This window comes from Sminthopsis crassicaudata, chromosome X (assembly GCF_048593235.1).
Source record: "Sminthopsis crassicaudata isolate SCR6 chromosome X, ASM4859323v1, whole genome shotgun sequence".
Classification (NCBI taxonomy): Eukaryota; Metazoa; Chordata; class Mammalia; order Dasyuromorphia; family Dasyuridae; genus Sminthopsis; species Sminthopsis crassicaudata.
This window is the reverse complement of record NC_133623.1, coordinates 78978218-78997166: the sequence shown is the minus strand read 5'-3', so window position 1 is coordinate 78997166 and position 18949 is coordinate 78978218. Positions and strand designations below refer to the sequence as shown.

At 41.6% G+C, this 18949-nt stretch overlaps 1 protein-coding gene across 7 annotated transcripts in view; it reads right to left on the bottom strand.

Moving 5' to 3' along the window:
* The window catches only part of ARHGEF9 (Cdc42 guanine nucleotide exchange factor 9), a 262559-nt gene that overhangs the window by 48940 nt on the left and 194670 nt on the right, over positions 1–18949 (bottom strand). For all 7 annotated transcript variants that reach the window (XM_074278058.1, XM_074278057.1, XM_074278061.1 and 4 more), the window contains one exon: positions 1554–1745. In XM_074278058.1, coding sequence (XP_074134159.1) covers positions 1554–1745 — 192 coding nt within the window. The remainder of the gene's footprint in view (positions 1–1553; positions 1746–18949) is intronic.

Genomic DNA, 18949 nt, shown 5'->3' with positions numbered 1-18949 from the left:
TTCTTAGTGGAAAAAACTTTTACTAATAGAGTTCAGTGTCATTTAGAACCACAGAAAGGTACCTTGGGATCAGGATACTGCATAGTAGAGAGCATTAGAAAAACAGGAGCTATTAACCATTGGCTAACTAGAAAGAAAGAAACAGAGGCTTAGAAGAGGAGGAGTTTGGGAAGAGAGGAATAAACACCTAGACCCTGGGTCAAGGGATTTGAGGGGTGGTCCACCATACTTGCCCTCAAATCCAGAATCCCATGCTGAATGGACATATGTAGCTAGCTGAGCATCCAGATCATAGGATTTCAAGGTTAAGGTCCAAACTGGAGCCTACTGGTTCCTAATGTAGCTCTCTTTCTATAGAGGTATGCAGATAGAAGCCAAGGCAGGTAAGAAAAATGTTTATTTTTCTATTGTGTTAATAATCAATTATTAAATTAGGATTGAGATTTTTCCTTTCTGTTTCCTCATTCGGGAAGCATTCCTTAGAGATCTATCAATCTCTGAAGGACACTGCTCATAGATGAAATAGCTTAAATCCTCTGAATACAGGCTATGAATTCTAGGTCAGGACTCCACCCAACTAGAAGATCTAGGTGAATTTCTGCCCTTAAGAAATAAGTCCATGTCATCATACTCCTTCACTGGAGTCCAGGGGAACCCAGCTTATGAAGGAAAAAAAATCAACCAGAGTAGTCTGGGTACAGAGGGATTCCTTTGTCCAGATCGCTAGAGGCAGCTGAGTTCCAACAGGTCACATTCTCAGTAGGAAGAGCTAAAGAATTTTAGCCCTCCTCATTAATGCCCACTTCTGCATTAACTGTTTAACCATCAAGGTTGATCTTCGCCTATCAGGAACACCAACTTTTTCAAAGGTACTTAAACATTTAGTGATCTCCATGGTTTTGTCTTTGTTTACTGAGAGAAACTAATGACCATCAGCTCATTGCTTAGTAGCTTGCCTCATTAATAAATTGATTATTAAGTACCCACAAACTTGGTCTCTCAGACTTTTCATTCATCACACAGGGAAATTGTGGAGAGGAAACAAGTCCCTAGAATAGAGCTATGGTTTCCAGAGCCAGATTCTAGAATAAGCCTAAACTTGTATATGACCTTTTGTCTGAGAGATCACACTGGGAAAGGAAAGAGAACCATGCCATACAGTTCCAAGACCCCAAATAGATTTGCACACTTGCTCCTGGCAATGGGAATTTTTATTGCCTCCATTTTCTAAGTGAGGAAGATGAGGCACAAAGAATAATGATAATTTGTATTTCTCTAGCAATTTACTGCAAAAAGGACTTTTCTCTCCTCTCTTATCCCCATACAATGGAGGGGATTAAGGATCATGGAAGTTAGGTTTTGTTGCCAAAGTCACACCTAGACTTGGTAGGCACAAGGCTTAAGCTTAGGTCCTCTGGCATAACCATTGCCTCCAGGAAATGAAAATGTCTTGTTCCAGATATGAAAGAAAAGTAGGTCTGGTACATGAGCCCAGATTCCCCCATTCAAGAGGTTCCTATCCTTCTGCTACTTACGGGATACTTCGGACTTACCTCACATATGTCTTTGAGGTGCTTGATATAGTGACGCTCAGTGCTCATGATCTCATTGATGACATTGGCACGCATCTGGTCCCGGTTTTGCAGTGACCTGCCCAGGCAGAGGCAGTCAGCATTAGGATCCAGATGTCCATTCTGTACCTCACTGGTCCCTTCCTCTACATTGTCTTCCTGGTTCACCCACAGCTAAGAGGAGAAAAAAGAGCAAGAGTAGTTACAAGCTAGACGACTGGCAAAAATGACCACTAGCAGACCAGGGTCTCTGAAACAAATCCACCTTTAATTATGTCATCACAAAGGGAAGGATAATAGAAAGAATGCTAGAAAACATAATTTAGGAGTAGAAACATGATCAGAAACAAAGGCTCGTTGATTACACAGAAGACACAGCTAGATTATGGAAACTGGAGATGTTAGATATGGCAAGCACCAAACAATATAATAAAAAGTAGAACTGATTATATTTTGGTGGTTGGAGCCTGGTTAGCAAGATGGTAGTCATTTCCAAGTCTCAATAGTCTATGTATAGTAACTATTAAGTGATTAGAGCAAAAATAAAAATATCATTTCCAAATTAGATAACAATGAGAAGATATATTGATGCAATATATAATTGATGCAACTCCAACATGACTTACTTAAAGAAGCTACTGGTGCTGAAAAATGAGAAATGGATAACAGAACAAATATCAACATAGACTGCCACAATTTTCTAAGGAAGCTTATCAATCAATAATAATAAATAATAATAATAACAATAAATAATAAATAAATAATAAATGATAATTATCAATCAATATATAAATAATATCAATGACCACAAAAAAAAGGCCAAAGTGGACTAAAAATCTCCTGAGTTAGAAAATACTTAATTTCTCTACAAGGGATGTGACAGCCAAGTTCAATGTTAGTTTAGAAGGACAAATTCATATATAAAATCTAATGGAAGATGATGGAAGACTATTAGCTTATAAAACAGCAAGAAGTAGAGGAAAAAACAAATTTTCAGAAAGCTTAGCAAAAGACCCAATTATGATCCTATGAATTGGTTTAGGACAGATTATACCAAACATTAGAGGTAACTAGGTGGCCCAGGTAATAGAGCATTGGGTTTAGTATCAGGAAGACCTGAGTTCAAATCCTGCCTCAGAAACTTTCCAGCTGTGTGACCTTGGGCAAGCCACTTGATCTCTGATTGCCTCTAAATCATTGCCTTTTCATGGTGGAAGAGCTTGTGTAGCTCAATGAGCTATGCTGTGTAGGGTTAGGTCATAGTGGAAAGGTCCTGACATAAAGGTGATCCAAATGGTGAAGGACTCCACTGTCTGTGCCAAGAACACGAAGGACTCTGTCCACAGGATCACAAACAGTCAGATACAAATGAACAACAAAACCAACAATATACCGAACACTAAAGAATGGAACTGGAAGGTCAATGAAAAAAACAAAAAACAAAAACAAAAACAAAAACAAAAAAAGAAAAGATCTATCAAGATTTCTATAGCAAATTATTTTCTCCTTCAATAGCAATGCAGCTGCCACATTTGGACTCCAATCCAAATCACACACAGCCCTTCATGTGCTATATGAGGAAACAAAGAAGAAAACACTGAAGAAAATAGATAATATGAGCAGTTGGGTTATGCCATGAAACACAGAAGAGGTACATGCTGACTTCTTTCTTTTTGAGCTCCTTGGAGGATTGATCTGTAAAAGGAAAAGGATGACAAATACTTGTGTGTGTGTGTGTGTGTAGGGGGGAAAGATAGATCTTATTACTACTGAAAAAAAAGAGTGACTGGGTTGATATAAGAAATTATCAACCCATGTGTTTACTTTTCCAACTCTATATAATCTCAAAGAGAATGAACACAAGTATGAAAAACCTGCCAATGACATTTCTCTTCTCTTTTGTGATTAAACTCATTGAAAAGGCTACTTACAAATGATGACTCCACTTCTTCTCCTCTCTGTTGTTAACTCTTTCCAAAAGTCTCCCTTCCAACTTCATTCAACTGAAATTTCTCTTTAACACGACTATTATAGTGTTAGATTTATTGTCAAATGTAATAAATAACCTTTTCTCAACCCTTATCTTTCTAGACATCTCTGTAGCCACTGATTACTCTCTCCCTTCTCTTAGATACTCTATTCTATTGAAATTTCAAGAACACTAATGAAGAAGCAGCTAGTGATTCAGTGGATACACAAGCATGTGGGAAGACTTGAATTCAAATAAAACCTTAAGCATTTACTATCTCTGTGATTCTGGGATAGTCAATCACATTCTTCCTTAGTTTCTTTATCTGTAAAACGACAATAATAATAGTATCGATCTCCCAGGGTGGTAGTGAGGATAAAATGAAATGTTTTGCAAAACTGGATCTTCATCCAGTAATGGTGTGTGTCTCCCCCAAGGCTCTGTCCTGGGCCCTTTCTCTTCTTCCTTCTATTTCATGGTGGTGATCTCATCATTTCCCATGGATTAAATTCTATACTGATGACTCTTAAATCTGTTCACCTTCTAACCTGCAGACTACAATCTCCAACTTTATATCGGAAATTTGGAATTTGATTATCCCCTAGATATTTTAAATTCAACATAACCAAAATAGAATTTTGCCCTCTTTCCCAATATTTCCTCTCTTTCTCTTTTCTATTACTTTAGAAGGAACCACCATTCTCCTAGTCATTCTAGCTTGCAATTTAGGTGTCATCTTCAATTCTTCATTGTCTCTTGTCCTCCCCCCCCTCCATATTCAATCTGTTGCCAAGTCCTGTCAATTTCATTTTTGTATCAATCTTTCTAATACCCTCCCTTCTCTCCTTTGACATCGCCATTACTATGGTGTAGGCCCTCATTATCTCATGCCTGGATTACTTGCAGTAGTTAATGCCTTCTCTCAAGAGACTGGGAACTCTTGTGGGCAAGAACTATCTTTTTGTCTTTCCTTGTATTTCTAGGACTTAGCACATAGTAGCTATGTAGCTCCACTATGTAGCTCAGCACCAACTCTCAACTTAGTTTAGAGGAAGGGTTTCTCTCTTAGGCATTGACCTGGGGTCTGTGAAGTGATTTTAAAGATATTTTGATAAGTATTTAAATATAAGTGCATTCCTTTGCAATCTCATGTATTTTGTGCATTTAATCACATTATTCTAAGAAGGATGGGTCCATAGTTTCACCAGAATGCCACCGTATCCATGTTCCAACAAAGATTAAAGGCGTGAAACAGAGACAGAACTCCATACCTGCACACTGGGACTTTCAAGGATTTGCCCTAAGGTCATACAACCAATAGGGTCAATTTCAGGGTATAAACTCAGTCCCGCTTGACTCCAAAGAATTTAAAAAAAAAAAAATGCTGCTTCTCATATGTGGAACAATATGGTACAACAACCTCAATTTGGAAATACTTCTTTTAACCATATGGGCTTATTTTCTTCTCCAACAGCTCAAGTCACTCGTGGTCATTTCCTTGGGTGGGGGTGTAGAGAAATCAATCACCCAACAAACTCAGGTTTTTTACTTTCACCATTGTTATTTTTCAATAACTCCTCATTATCAATATAACCTGCCCTCTTAACCAAGAAGAATGAACCCAAAGCACCAGTTACATCTAATAATGTATGTTGCAAGACAAGGAAATGGCAAGCCTGTCTAGGATCACTGCTAAAAAACAAAACAAAACAAAACAAAACAAAACAAAAAACCCAAATGGGGTCACAGAGAGTCAGTCATGATTGAAACAAATGAAGAACAACACAACAATGTATCTTACAGTGCCTCATCCAAGTGCTATCTTTGGGATAATAGGGTGGGAGTTGTTACATAAAGGGCAAAAGACTCATTGCAGTCCACTAATAAAAACTTCAAAGTAGCTATTGGACTCTTTTGGAGGAGAAAGACACTTTGGAGAATGCTCAACTATTCTGTACATCTGACTTATAATACAATCCAATGCCATCTGTAATTTGCATGTTGTTTTTCTCATCAGACGGGGAGTTCTGAGAAAAAGAACTATCTTGTGCATTTCTTTATATTGCTCACACTTAGCACAGTGCCTGGCTGCCCATAGTAGGTGCTTCATAAATGCTTATTAATTGACTATAGATAGGAGTTAATTGTTTTTAAAATGTTCAACAGAATTCACTTAAGTCAATCTAGGTGGTTCGCCCCCCCCCCCCCACCACTTCCACTTTAGGAATAATTTATAGCTTATTCAATTTCTGTTTCTGACTCAGGTTATTTTGGAAAGAAAAATGCCTAGATTGGCATTTCATATTTTTTAAAAAATATTCATTTATTTCTTAAGTTTTCAATTTTGTTGGAACATAATTTTGGGCAATTTCTTTTATTTCCTCATTTGTTGCGCCATCCCCCTCACCATTTTCAGTTTTGAATTTTGGTAATTTGATAATCCATCTCTTTCTCTTTGTGGAGGTGGAGTGGATAGATGTGGAACAAATTAATGGTCAGTCTATTTTATTTATATTTTGTCTTTGTATTGTATATGTATTGAACAATATTTATACACAATTATTACATATTATGTTTATTTATTTTAAAGAAAATTAGCTAGTCATCTTATTAATTATCTCAATAACTTTTTGGTTTTTTGATGTGGTTTATATTTTCATTGATATTCAGAATTTCTATTCTTGGGTTTATTTGGGAGGATTACTTAATAAATCTCTGAGTTTATTTTTAAAAAGCTTTTTAAAAGTTTCATCTTCAATTTATTGACCTATTCTTTCTCTCATTAATGTAAGTAAAGTATTTAAAGACAAGATTTCTCCTAAGAGCTGTTTTGGTCATATCTCCTAAGTATTGGCAGGCTAGCTATCTTATTGTTATCACTTTCTTTGATATATTTACATATTGCGTCTTTAATTTGTACTCTGACCTGCTCATTCTTTAGGATTAAATTGCTTAGCTGTCATTTGAGACTGAATCCTTGCTTCAGATTTCCCTTATTGATTACAATTTTTTATTGCATTGTAGTCTGGAAAAAAGAGAAAACTGCTTATATATACACAGCACGTTAGATATTGAGAGAGCCATGACAATAAAGGACAAAGAATATCATCTAAGGCACCAAGAAGATCACTGGAGATAAATTCCAAGAAAGAAACCAGTAATAAAAGCCCTGGACTCAAATAAGTATACATAAATTACAAAAGATTTTGCAACAAGCAAGAAATATTAGCAAGTCTTAATGTAAAAAGGAAAATTGGGCACATAGATATCATTGAGACATGATGGAAGGAGATTCCTGACTAGAATTCCTGACTAAATAAGGAATGTACTTTATTCCAAAAAACAAAGACAGTGGGGGGGACTAAAAAAAACTAATAGCAGTGGGGGGAAGGAGGAAGAAAGGTGTGGTACAATGAAAAAATATCATTTAAAATTTTTAAAATTTATTTCTTTAAAAAAATATTTCTTTTTTAACATTGAAAAGAATTTTGAATTCTCAGTTCTCTCCCTCCTCCATCCACTGGGAAGGCAAGCAATATGGCATATATTATATATATGAAATCATGCAAAACATTTCCATATTAGTTACATTACAAGAAATACAAGAAAAATAAAGTGAAAAATTATAAGGAAGATTATATTAAGAAGACGGACTCATGTGAGAAATTCAGGAAACAGGAGGAATCATAGTGGAGAACATTTGGGTTAGGGTTGGGGTTAGAGAGAAACAGAAGTGAGCTAAACAATGGGGTGTGCTGCCAATCTTGTCAAGAGAACAGAAGCTCAGGACAAAGGTATAATGGAGCAATAATGAAAGAGCTCAATTACTTAGACAATGTTCTATCAAATGCAACTAATAACTTGCCTTCAAGATAATCTGATCTGATCTTTCAAAGCTTGAGGAATCAATAAAAGGAAATTATATTCTGGAGTGGATATGATGAAAGTATATGAAAGTATAAAAAATATGGAGTGGAAAGGATCATCTTCACCTAGAGTTTGTGAAAGAGAAGGCAGAGGACCCTGGAGATCATCCAAAATGCCCTTAAATTTCAGAAGAGCAGATTTCAAAAGATAGGATCCCATGGACCAAAATTCTATGGAGAAAGCCAAGCCCTGCAAGGACAGGAACTTCTTGAGAATGCAATTTTCAAAGCACACAAGGAAACAGTTCCAAAGTCAATGTGGATGCACAGGGAACTCACAAGTCAACTTATATGAAAAAGCATTTTTTCTTGGTCCCTCTGTCATTGAAAATGACCTTTATTATACAAATGACAGAAAATATGGCTAAGAGAGCCATTAAAATTCTTAAGATAAGTAAGATGATACAGTAAGAGGGCCCCTTCAGAGCTGCCCTGGATGAATTAGTCATCTGGCCCAGATGAACAACAGCCTCGGGTACTAAACGAACTGGCAGATGGAGTAGCCAAACTGCCATGGTTGTGGAAAACAGGAAAGGTACTGCCAGACTGGAGAAAGGCAAGTGTTGTCCTGATTTTCAAAATGTGACTAGAATAGAATGTGCAAACTCTATGCCTGTAAGCTTGAGATTCAATTTTCTGGGAAAATTCCAGAACAGATCATTAATAAAGATTGGAATTTAAGAATATTTTGAAGGCCCAAGCTATGATATTTAACACATGAGATCCTTAGAGATAGAACCACATGTTTTGTTTCTTTAGTTGTTTGAAAATGCTAAGGAATATTGATAACAATACGGACAAAGTTATCAAGTATAAAATAGAAAGGCCACTACCTCTTCAAGTTTGGGAACATCTAGCTAAGACATTGGTGATCTGAAAGAGTTAGCAAGGTTTCCTCAAACACACCTGATTAATTTCACTTCATTTTTCTTCCTCCCTCTTATCTTCCATCCTCTCTTCCTTCCTTCCTCTCATCCCTTTCCTTCCACCCTCCCTTCCCTCCTTTCCTTCTTTCCCTTCCTCCTTCCTTCCTTCTTCCTTTTCTCGACCTTCTTTTCCTTCCCTGTTCTTTCCTTCCTTCCTTGTTACTATACCAGAAGAGAAGAGGAATGGTGAAGACATGTTTTTGCCTGGCTTTTAGCAAAGATCTGTCTCAAGTCTGTCATGCTGCTCATGTGAAAAAGGAGAGATGTGGGCTGGACAAGAATCCAACTGAATGGATTCAGGACTTTCTAAATGGACAGATCCGAAGAATAGTTTTTGACAGTTCAATGACTACTGGGCAAGAGGTCTCACCTAGGCATCTATATTAACTCTCTGAAATTTAGCATTTCTATCCAAAAGCTGAATAAAGGAGTAAATGGGAGAAGAAATGGAAGGGGACAAACAAATAAGCATTTATCTGTCACCTAATAGGAGCCAGACACTGTTTTAAGTGCTGTATAATTATTATCTCATTTGACTCTCAACCTCAACAACAATCCTGGGAGGTAGGCATTATCATAATGCCCATTTTACAGGTGAGGCTAAAGCAAAAGTTATGTGACTTGCCCATGATCACACAACAAGGAAGTATTGGAAGTCAAATTTGAACTTGGTCTTCCTGACTCCAACTCCAGTGTTCTAAGCCCTGTGATACTAGCTGCCTCCTAGATGGTGTCCTCATCCAGTATATATATGATACAAAGCTGGGAAGGTGGATAACATGGGCAGGATCTAAAAAGATTTTGACAAGTTGGATCCTTAGACTCATCTGAATAAGCTAAAAATCAATATGGATTAATGTAAAGTCTGGCACTTAAACATAAACAAATCAACTTCAATAGTGCATGAAAGGGGAAGTGTGGTCAAATAGGAATTTATCTGAAAAACATCTGGGGGTCTCAGTGAACTGCAAGCTCAATAGCAGTTAATAATATAGGACAGTGGTCCTCAAACTTTTTTTTAAATAGGAGGCCAGTTCACTGTCCCTCAGACTGTGGGAGGGCCGGACTATAGTAAAAACAAAAACTCACACTCTGTCCCCGCCCCTCAGCCCATTTGCCATAATCTGGAGGGCCTCATAAACGTCCTCAGCCGGCCACATGTGGCCCGTGGGCTGTAGTTTGAGAACCCCTGGTATAGGATATGGGAGCCAAGAAAGTGAAAGCAAGTTTAGGCTACATTAAGTCAAACAAGCATTTGTTAAATGTCTCCAGTGTGGATACAAATGTGTGTGTGTGTGTGTGTGATTAAGTAAATAACCCTTGGGGAAGGGGTGGAGGAGGAAAGAGGTGGAGGAGGGAAGGGGTGGAGGAGGGAAGGAGAAAAATTTGGAACACAAGGTTTTGTAAAGATGAAGGTTAAAAAGGATCTTTGCATGTATTTGGGGGGGAAATACTATTGGAGAAAAAAAAAAAAAAGAATTGCAAAAACATGTCCCCTACCCTCAAGAGGTTCCCAGACAAGGGAGACAATATGTAAAAAACTGAACATACCAGCTATATACAGGGCAAATGGAAAGGCGATAAAGAGAATCAGCAAAGGTCTCCTACACAAGATGGGGTGAGGGGGAAATGGGTTTGGAAGGAAGCCAGGGGTAGAGATGAGGAAGGAGAGCTTTCCAGGCATGGAAGATAGCAAGTACAAATGAGATGGAAAAGCCTGGAAAGACTTGCATGAACTAATGCTGAATGAAGTGAACAGAACCAAGAGAACAGTGTACACAGTAACAGCAACATTGTGATCATCAACTATAATACTTAGCTCTTCTCAGCAATGCATTGATTCAAGACAATCCCAATAGACGGGATAGAAATGCCATCCACATCCAGAGAAAGAACCATGAAGACTGAATGTAGATCAAAGGATCCTATTTTCATTTTTTGTTGGTTTTTTTTTTTTTCCTTTCTCATGTTTTTCCCTTTTGTTCTGATTTTTTACTACATGACAAATATGAAAGTATTATACATGCATAAACTATATCATGTTGCTCGGTGCCTTGGGGAGAGAGGGAAAAAAATTTACAACCCCAAATCTTACAAAAATGAATGTTGAAAACTATCTTTACATGTAACCGGAAAAATAAAATATTATTAAGTGGAAAAACAAAAATACAGGAGATAGTGTGTTATGTGTAAGGAAGAACAAAGAGGCCAGTATCACCAGATCATGGAGTAGGGGAAGGAGAGTAAAGTGGAAAAAGGCTAGAAAGATAAAAAGGGGTTAGGTATTTCTCATAGATGGTGAGGTCCTCCAGACTTGTGGAAAAAGAGTGAAGAGCAATGTGATGTGGTAAGCAGCATGATATCTTGAAAAGGGTCCTGGGCTTGCTTTGGGTTGGAAGCTCCGGGCTAGAATCTGGAGAAGCTTCCCAAGAAGCAGATTTCCTTCCCTCTTGAACTTCTAGTTTCTTCCATGGTGAAATGGGGGCAGTAGTTAGTACATACTCTTCCAACATGGCACAGATTTTGATGGAACTCAAGCCTTGCCAGCCACCATCTGGTCTTGGATCTAAGACTTGGAGAATGACAAGGAAGGCTGGCTCATTCAATGAGGGAGCTACTGATTGACAGCAGTGAGATTCAGAGACCTGATTGCAGAAAGTCCCACCCCACTGGGTCAAGCTCCTCTCATATTTTTTTTCTGCTTCTGGAAAGGTCAGAATCACACCTGCCATATGCTACCCAGTGCCCTTTAATGCGATCAATAAAACACACTGGGGATTCTGATGAGCCAAAGGACTGGCTGCCTCAGAAGAATTATCACAGTACTGAACACCGACGCAGCTGAGATGGCAGGAGGTGGCCTATTTTTAACAGGAAAAGTCTCACCCACTAATAAGCCATTAGTTTCTCTGAGCTTTGCACAATGGTAGGTTAGCCCAAGTGAGCCTGTAGAACCAAAGGGTTTAACACAAAACAGGCTGAACAGAGCAGCTTCTGATAGCCTGGGGTCTGCGAAGCTCAGAGGAGCTGGGACAGGGCAGCAGATCTCACTTGTGGCCCTAGAACAGAAATCAGAACCCCAGACTAGAAGGGACCTGAAAAAAACAGCAAACAGAGGAGATGGAAGGGGACTCTGAACACTGAAGGGCCTAGGACAGAAGGGTCCTTAAGAGTGTTATCTGGTATCTAGAGCTGGAGCTGGAAGGAGTCTTTCAGTCCTCATTTTATCCTCATTTTAAAAAGAGGGTAACTGAGGCCCATGGAGGACAAGAGATCTAGGATCAGATTTTAGAGCTGGAGGAGCTAATCCAACCCTCTTCATTTTACAGAAGAGGAAACTGAGGCCCAGGAAAGAGAAGTGACTAGCTCAACATCATACAGCCAGCAGCTTCAGGAAAATGGGTTCTAGTCCCTCCTCTGATCCATATTGATAGTGAGACCATGGCCAAGTCATATAACCCTTCAATGAAACTCTATAAAATTTTAAGTCAAAGAAAAGTTACTGCCTCTGTATCCATGGAACATCTGATAAGATTCCAGGCCAGACCCTATCCTATTCTGGGGGAAAAAAATTCAGGAGGGAAGGAAGACGATCTGAGTACATCATTCAATGATTGGTTTAGCCGACTGTCACTTGGGGGAAAATGGACCCAGGTATCCAGGAGCCGCATCACAGAACAGGTTCCAATCTGTACATTTATAAGATGGCAAGGCAAAATCTCAAAGTTCCCTCTTCCAGAATGCACCCCTATCCCGAGGAGGTCACCTGCAGGTAAAGCATTCGACATAAAAGAAGAGATTCTCTCCTGGAAAGCCTGGAAGGGATAGAGGGAGCACTTGGTGGTATCCAAAGAGGTGAAGAGGAAAGACCAGGGAACATCTGGGTTCAGATCTCACCTAGACTTTTTTGTAGAATGAGGAGGTGGACCCCATGATCTCAATGGGCTCCTTCAATTCAAAAATCTATGACTATGATTGGACAGCCAAAAAAGGACTTTTGCTGCTACCTACGTGACAGGAATCAAGTCACTTTGAATCTCTCCATCTCAGTTTCTGCATCTGTAAAATAGAGGGGCCTCGGAAGGTTTCCAAGGGAAGGCAGAGGCTACAATCACTGAGACCATCTCATGCATCTTCATGATTTTGCCCCTGGCCAGCCTTCTCTGTCACTATGGTAACCCCAACAGCCAGACAAATATAAAGGGGAACAGATGGATGGGTGGGGGTAAGAATGAGACTTCCTCCCACAGTGCTAGGAGAGTGAACATCCTTGTTGCCCAGGCTGAGGGCAGCAGGAATGCTGGGGGGTGGGAGCCTTCACTTCTCATCAGTGCCTGCAGACTAATCAAAGCAGGGGCCACCAGCACACGAATGCAACAGCACCCTTGATTGCAGACCGAGTCTGTAAGCAGAGTCAGGCCTCTAGCTTCGTGAGCAAAGACTGGGAAGTGAAGGAGGCCTTCAAGGTGGCCTGGCCCAACACCTTTTCATTTTACAAAGGAGGAAATGGTGGAGGAGAGAGGGCAAGAGGCTTTTTGCAACTGAGGACCAGACACGGGAAGGGCATTAAGGTGTCAAGTTTTAAGCCTGGTGTGGTAGAAAGTAGACTAAATCTGGAGTTAGGAGTCCTAGGTTCAAATGCTGCCTGTACCACCAGGACTCTAGGCTGTGACCACATGAATTGGCCATCCTAATAACTAAAGAGCAAAAAGTCTCACTTCCCCGGGGAGGCTTTAGGAAAGGAGGCCTCACTTAGAGTAGGGTCTCAATTAGGGTCGTGTCCTTCTTTGCAACACACTTGCTGGGGTGTCATGGGAAGAAGCTTGGATTTTGGAGTTGAAAAAACTGTGATCATGGAAAGTGACTGACATCTTTCAAGAACTTCATCTGTAAAAGGGGAGGACTGCAATAAGTGAGCTCCATGGTTCCTTTCCACTCAGAAAGTTTGATCTTTTCAAAAGTGCCTTTCACTTTGTTGATGTTGTTGATTTGTTGATGTTCTTTGTGCTACTAAGGCGGCGGGGAGAGAGATGTGTGCCTCAGAACAAGGAAGGCCCAACCTTGGAGGTGTCCGAGAAGAAGGAAGAAGGAACTTAGAACAAGGAATAGTCATGGTCTCTTACAGCTCTATCATTCTGCTTCATCCATGCTTCTCTGAAAGGGTGGGCAAACGCTATCGCAGCTGAAAGCTCTCCTCTCTGACCAGGAAACGGTTTCCAAAAGATGGATTTGAAATCTCCCTCAATCCAAATGTCAGCTACTTGCCAGCTGGGCTATCCCCACCCCCGCCACCACAAGAGGCTTAGTGGGGGAAAGAATAACCAGAGGAAGCAGCCTGCCTGATTTGGGTAGCTTCTGCCTAGGCTGCTTAAGGGAAAAGCTGAAAGCAGAGGTGAGGGGTCAACTGGGGTAATGGCACACCCTCTTTCGGAAGCCCAGGCCAGGGCCAAGAGCAGCTCTCCAGCTCCTGCCTTGCCTAGCCCTCCACTGCTGGGCTGCCTGTGACCCTTAGAATTACTGAGCTCTGGAGAGGATGTAAATACACCTTCATCAAGGAGCTACAAAATGACTACTTAGATTAAATCACCAGGGATTTACTGAAGGCCTAAACCAGATACTGGCAAGCACTGTGGGGGATAAACAAAAAGGAGTAAGATGCAAATGAACAACTCAATTACTCCAGGAGCCACAAAGTGACTACTTAGATGAAATTAAATCAGAGAGAAGGGGAGAGAGAAAGGGATGTGGGGGGAGGGAAAGAGAGAGAGACAGAGAGAGAGAGACAGAGAGAGAGAGAGAGAGACAGAGAGAGAGAGAGAGAGAGAGAGACAGAGACAGAGACAGAGACAGAGACAAAGAGACAGAGACAGAGGGAGAGAGAGAGAGACAGAGAGACAGAGACAGAGAAAGAGAGAGAGACAGAGAGAAAGAGAGACACAGAGAGAGAAATAGAAAGAGAGAGAGAGATTGGTGAGAGAGAGCTATATTGGTGAGAGAGAGAGAGAGAAAAAGAGAGAGAGAGAGAGAGAGAGAGAGAGAGAGAGAGAGAGAGAGAGAGAGAGAGGAGAGAGAGACACAGAGAGAGAGAAATAGAGAGAAAGAAAGATTGGTGAGAGAGAGAGAGAAAGAAAGAGGAGAGAGACAGAGAGAAATAGAAAGAGAGACTCGAGAGAGAGAGAGAGAGAGAGAGAGAGAGAGGGAGAGGGAGGGAGGCAGAGACAGACCCTCAGTTACATAGAGCTAAGCCCCTTACCAAAAGGAAAGTCACTGGAGCTTACTGGGCCTCAACTCTAAAACTGGGGGAGGGGGCAAAGTTTAGATGGCTGATAAAGTCTTAGCCATTTCCAAATTGATAACCTAATGATTCATTCAATACCATCTGAATTTTGGAAAGCAGCTAGAGGAAAATAAGATGCAAAAAGTACTAAAGAGTTTGCAGGTTTCCAGCACTGGCGTTGTAAAGCCCCTCTGCCCTCCAGGACCTTCTCTATTCTAAGGCCCCTTCCAGCTCTCACCTCTGTACTCAGTACCCTCTGATTTGACGTGATGCTGGGGTGCCCTTCCCCACTGAGCCACGCCTCCAGATCCCAAAGCCTGTTTTTCTCCCCTGCAGGAAGCCAGGAGACCTCTCATGGGCGGGCTAGCCCCTTCCCCGACTGGATGAAATGTTCCAGGAATCTAACACAGCAATGAGCAAAGCAGGAAAGGTCTATTCTGCACGCAGAAGCCATGCCAATAAGCCCCACTGTCTTATTAGGATTATTAAGTAACTCAATGCCAAGACCAATGGATAAAACTGGGGGCCTGTAATTATGGCTTTTTCTTAATCCAGCTCACAAAGGCAGTTCTCCAATGTGTTCTCAGGTTAATGTGCATAGCACAGTGTTCCTCTATTTGTCGGACTGCAAATGAGAACTAATGACTACTGTACGAGCCTGGCAACATGATTATTTTGGTCGGGCTAAGCCGAGTGGCCGAGGCAGCGCATCCTGCGATTCCATGTGCGGGGGGCCTCATTAGCCACCCCTCAGCTCCACAGATTCTGAAGAACCCTGTGGCACAAGAGCCCCCAGAGTGAACGCGGCCCAGCCCCTTTCACAAGTGGCTGAACGTGATGAGGCCGAGTCCTTCCAGGGGCTGCATGGGCCACCGTCCAGGCCCACAATTCTGGGGCCGCTCCAAACCCAACGTGACTGGGAGCCTACTCTTTCTGAGCCTGATGCAGACTCCAGCAAATTGACCTGCCGAGGTCATCCAATTCCATGGTATGTGAACGGGATCTCAGAGAAGAGTCTAGAACTGGGAGTGGTCCTAGAATGGAGAACACAGACCACCAGACCTGTGAGAGCGTCTAGACTGGGGAGACCTTAGAACATAGGATGCCAGAACTTGGAGGGCCTTTAGAACACAGAATGGCAGAGCAGGGACAGCTAAGGTATCCTCTAAATTAAGGCCCAATATGTAATAATATTTAGTGATACTTTCTAATGGACTTCAATACAGGAAAGCCTCACTAACCCAGGCTGACCAATCACTGAGATGGAGACAGACTCCTTCTGTACTCTGGGAAAAAGACAAAACATATAAATAAATGGTATTAGGCTGGCTTTCAAGAGCTCGGTTGGAAGAGCTGTCCCCAAGCCATCCTTAGCACACAAAGGAGCACCAGTCCTAATGGACTAATTACTGCCGGTCCCGGTTCTGTCCTTTACCGGTTGCAGGGCTATGGACAAATCACTTCTGAGACAATAAGGCCGGCCAGCTTGCATTACAGAGCCAGACTAAGAGAAATAAAATTTTCAAAAATTCATTTCTGAGGGTTGGGTCATCGAATCCAGCTGCCTGTCCAATGGTGTAAACCCTCCCAGAACAGCCCAGACCAGTGACTACCAGACTCTACTTTAAGGCCAGCTCTTCATCATTTCTTGAGATAATTCATTTCACTCTTGGATGCTCTAATCATAGATCTGGAATTGGAAAAGCCTTTGGAGGCCAGGAGCTCAGGTCAGAGGATGAAACTGAATGCCACAGAGCTGAAATACTCACCCAAGGTCAGGAGAACTAAAGTTGGGAAGGGTGCAGAGGCCATCCAGTCCAACCTCCTTTTATAGAGGAGAAAACTGAAGCCCAGAGAAATAAGATGACCTGCCCAAGGCCACACAAAGCACCCTAGAGCTTTGGCCATTATTTCATCTGATCCTCACAATAATTCTGTGAAGCAGATAGTAGTAGCCCCATTTTACACACCAGCAAACTGAGGCAAACAGTTTAAGTTTCTTAGTCAGGGTCATAGAGCTACAAAACATCTGAAGTCAGTACAATGAGTCACTCAGTTTACAAACGTCTTTTGTCTCTTTGCCCAATCCTCAAATGGCATGATCTTGACGAGATAAGATGTGTCAATATCTTTCCCAAAATGACGAACCAAGGATCACTTCAACTCGCCACACATCTTAAGCACCGTTGTGGTATCCTCTCTCCCTCTCTTCTCCACTTCCTTCCCTCCATCTCAGTCTCCATGTCTCTATATGTCTGTTTGACTGTGTGTGTGTGTGTGTGTGGTGTGGTGTGTGTGTGTGTGTGTGTGTGTGGTGTGTGTGTGGTGTGTGTGTGTGTGTGTGTGTGTGTGTGGTGTGTGTGTGTGTGTGTGTGTGTGTGTGTGGTGTGTGTGTGTGTGTGGTGTGTGTGGTGTGTGTGGTGTGTGTGTGTGTGTGTGTGTGTGTGTGTGTGTGTGTGTGTGTGTGTGTCTTGTCTCTCTCCCTCCCTCTCTCCCTCTCTTAACCCTTGCAGCACTGGCCACTGCTGTATTTGGCAATGGTCACAGTTGGCAGACTGCTGTTTCCAGGAGTCTTCCCCACCCCAATCAGGCACTTTTCCTTTTTGGACTCACATAAATGCCTAGTGGCCAGGTAAATTGACTTTGTACCTTTCCAAGAGATAACTCGGTCCTCAATCACCTTGGGCTTTTGCTCTGCCAAGGCTACAGGGCAGAGGAAGTAGGGATAGGCAAGAAAGCGGAGTCCAGTTTTCTATTGCTTCCTCCCTCTCCCCCCCCCAAAAAAAAACAACAAACCCCATGAGCAATTTACTTGCCCTCTGGATCTGTTTCCTCATCTCTAAAATGAGGGGTTTGGCTTAGAAGGGCTCTAAGATCTCTTCAAAAAGCAGCTAGGGGGCACTACAGGGGTCAGAGCACTAGGCAGACATTTACTAACTGTGTGACCTAAGTCATACAAGTCACCTAACCCTGTATGCCTGTTTCCTTATGTGTAAAATGAGCTGGGGGAAGGAAACAGCCAACCACTGCAGGAGCTCTGCCAAGAAAACCCTAAAAGGAGAGTTGGACACATTGGAACCAGTGCCTAGAGAGCTAAGCCTAGAGTCAGGAAGACTCAAGTTCAAATCTATCCTTAGATACTTCCTAGCTGTGTGACCCCAAGTAAGTCATTCCACTTGCTTGCCTTGGTTTCCTTAATTTTAAAATGAGAATATTAACAGCACCTTCCTCCCAGAGATGAGACAATATAATGAGATAATGCTTGTATAGTGCTTAGCACAGTGCCTGGCATATAGTAAGTGCTTAATAAATGCTTTTTTCCTTCCTTCTAGCTCTAAGTCCACAATCCCTATGATCTTGGGCCTCTGCTTTTTCCTCTCTAAAATGAGGGGTGGGAGGGGGAGAAACAGAAGATTGGACTGTATGTCCCCTGTAATCTCTTCCAATTCTAGGCCTATGATTTTATGATTCTATGTTTGACATTGGCCTAGTCACACCCTTTACCTGGGCCTCAGTTTCTTTCCTTCTCTGTAAAATAAAGGGGTAGACTGAATGACCTGTGAGTACTCTTCAAGCTCCTGATCAAACAATCAGGATTTTATTCACCTGATATAATTCGACTCAATTCACACTTTCAGTTAAGCATGTACCATAGCTTGAGTATTGGGCTTTCAGGGCGCTACAGCAATGAAAAGGGCCCACAGAGGTAGAACCGCAATCCAATGGTACCAGCAATGATGATGAGTACAATCTGACCTTAACGGAGAATGTGTGATAGGTATGGTATGTAACAAAATTGACAAGAGAGGTTGGGGTCAGATTGGGAAGGGTCTTCGGTACCAGGCTCACTTGGGTTTTATCTCTACAATACAGAAACAGGAAAGGTTCCTAAACAGAACAGTAATGTGGCTGAACCAGTGCCTTCTGAAGATTATCTGGGAACTTGTTTGGATCCCTGAAAGGCAAGAGCCTTGGAACACAGAGAACACGTGTAAGACCATGACAACAGGTCAGGACAAATGTAGTAAGGGTGGAAACAAGCAAATGGCTGGGAGAGATATTGGCGAGGTAGACTTGACTGGGCTTGGCAATTCTTTGGATGGGGCAAATGAGAGACACATCTGATGGCCAGGTTTTTGACACTGGAGGGCTGAAAAGAGCTTAGTTTCCAGAACAGAAACAGGGCTACAGAGAAGAGAGGCAAACTGAAGAATAAGATGAGGTTAACCTTGGCCAAAATGAGTTGGAGATGCCAGCAGGAACAGCCAGGTGAAAATGTC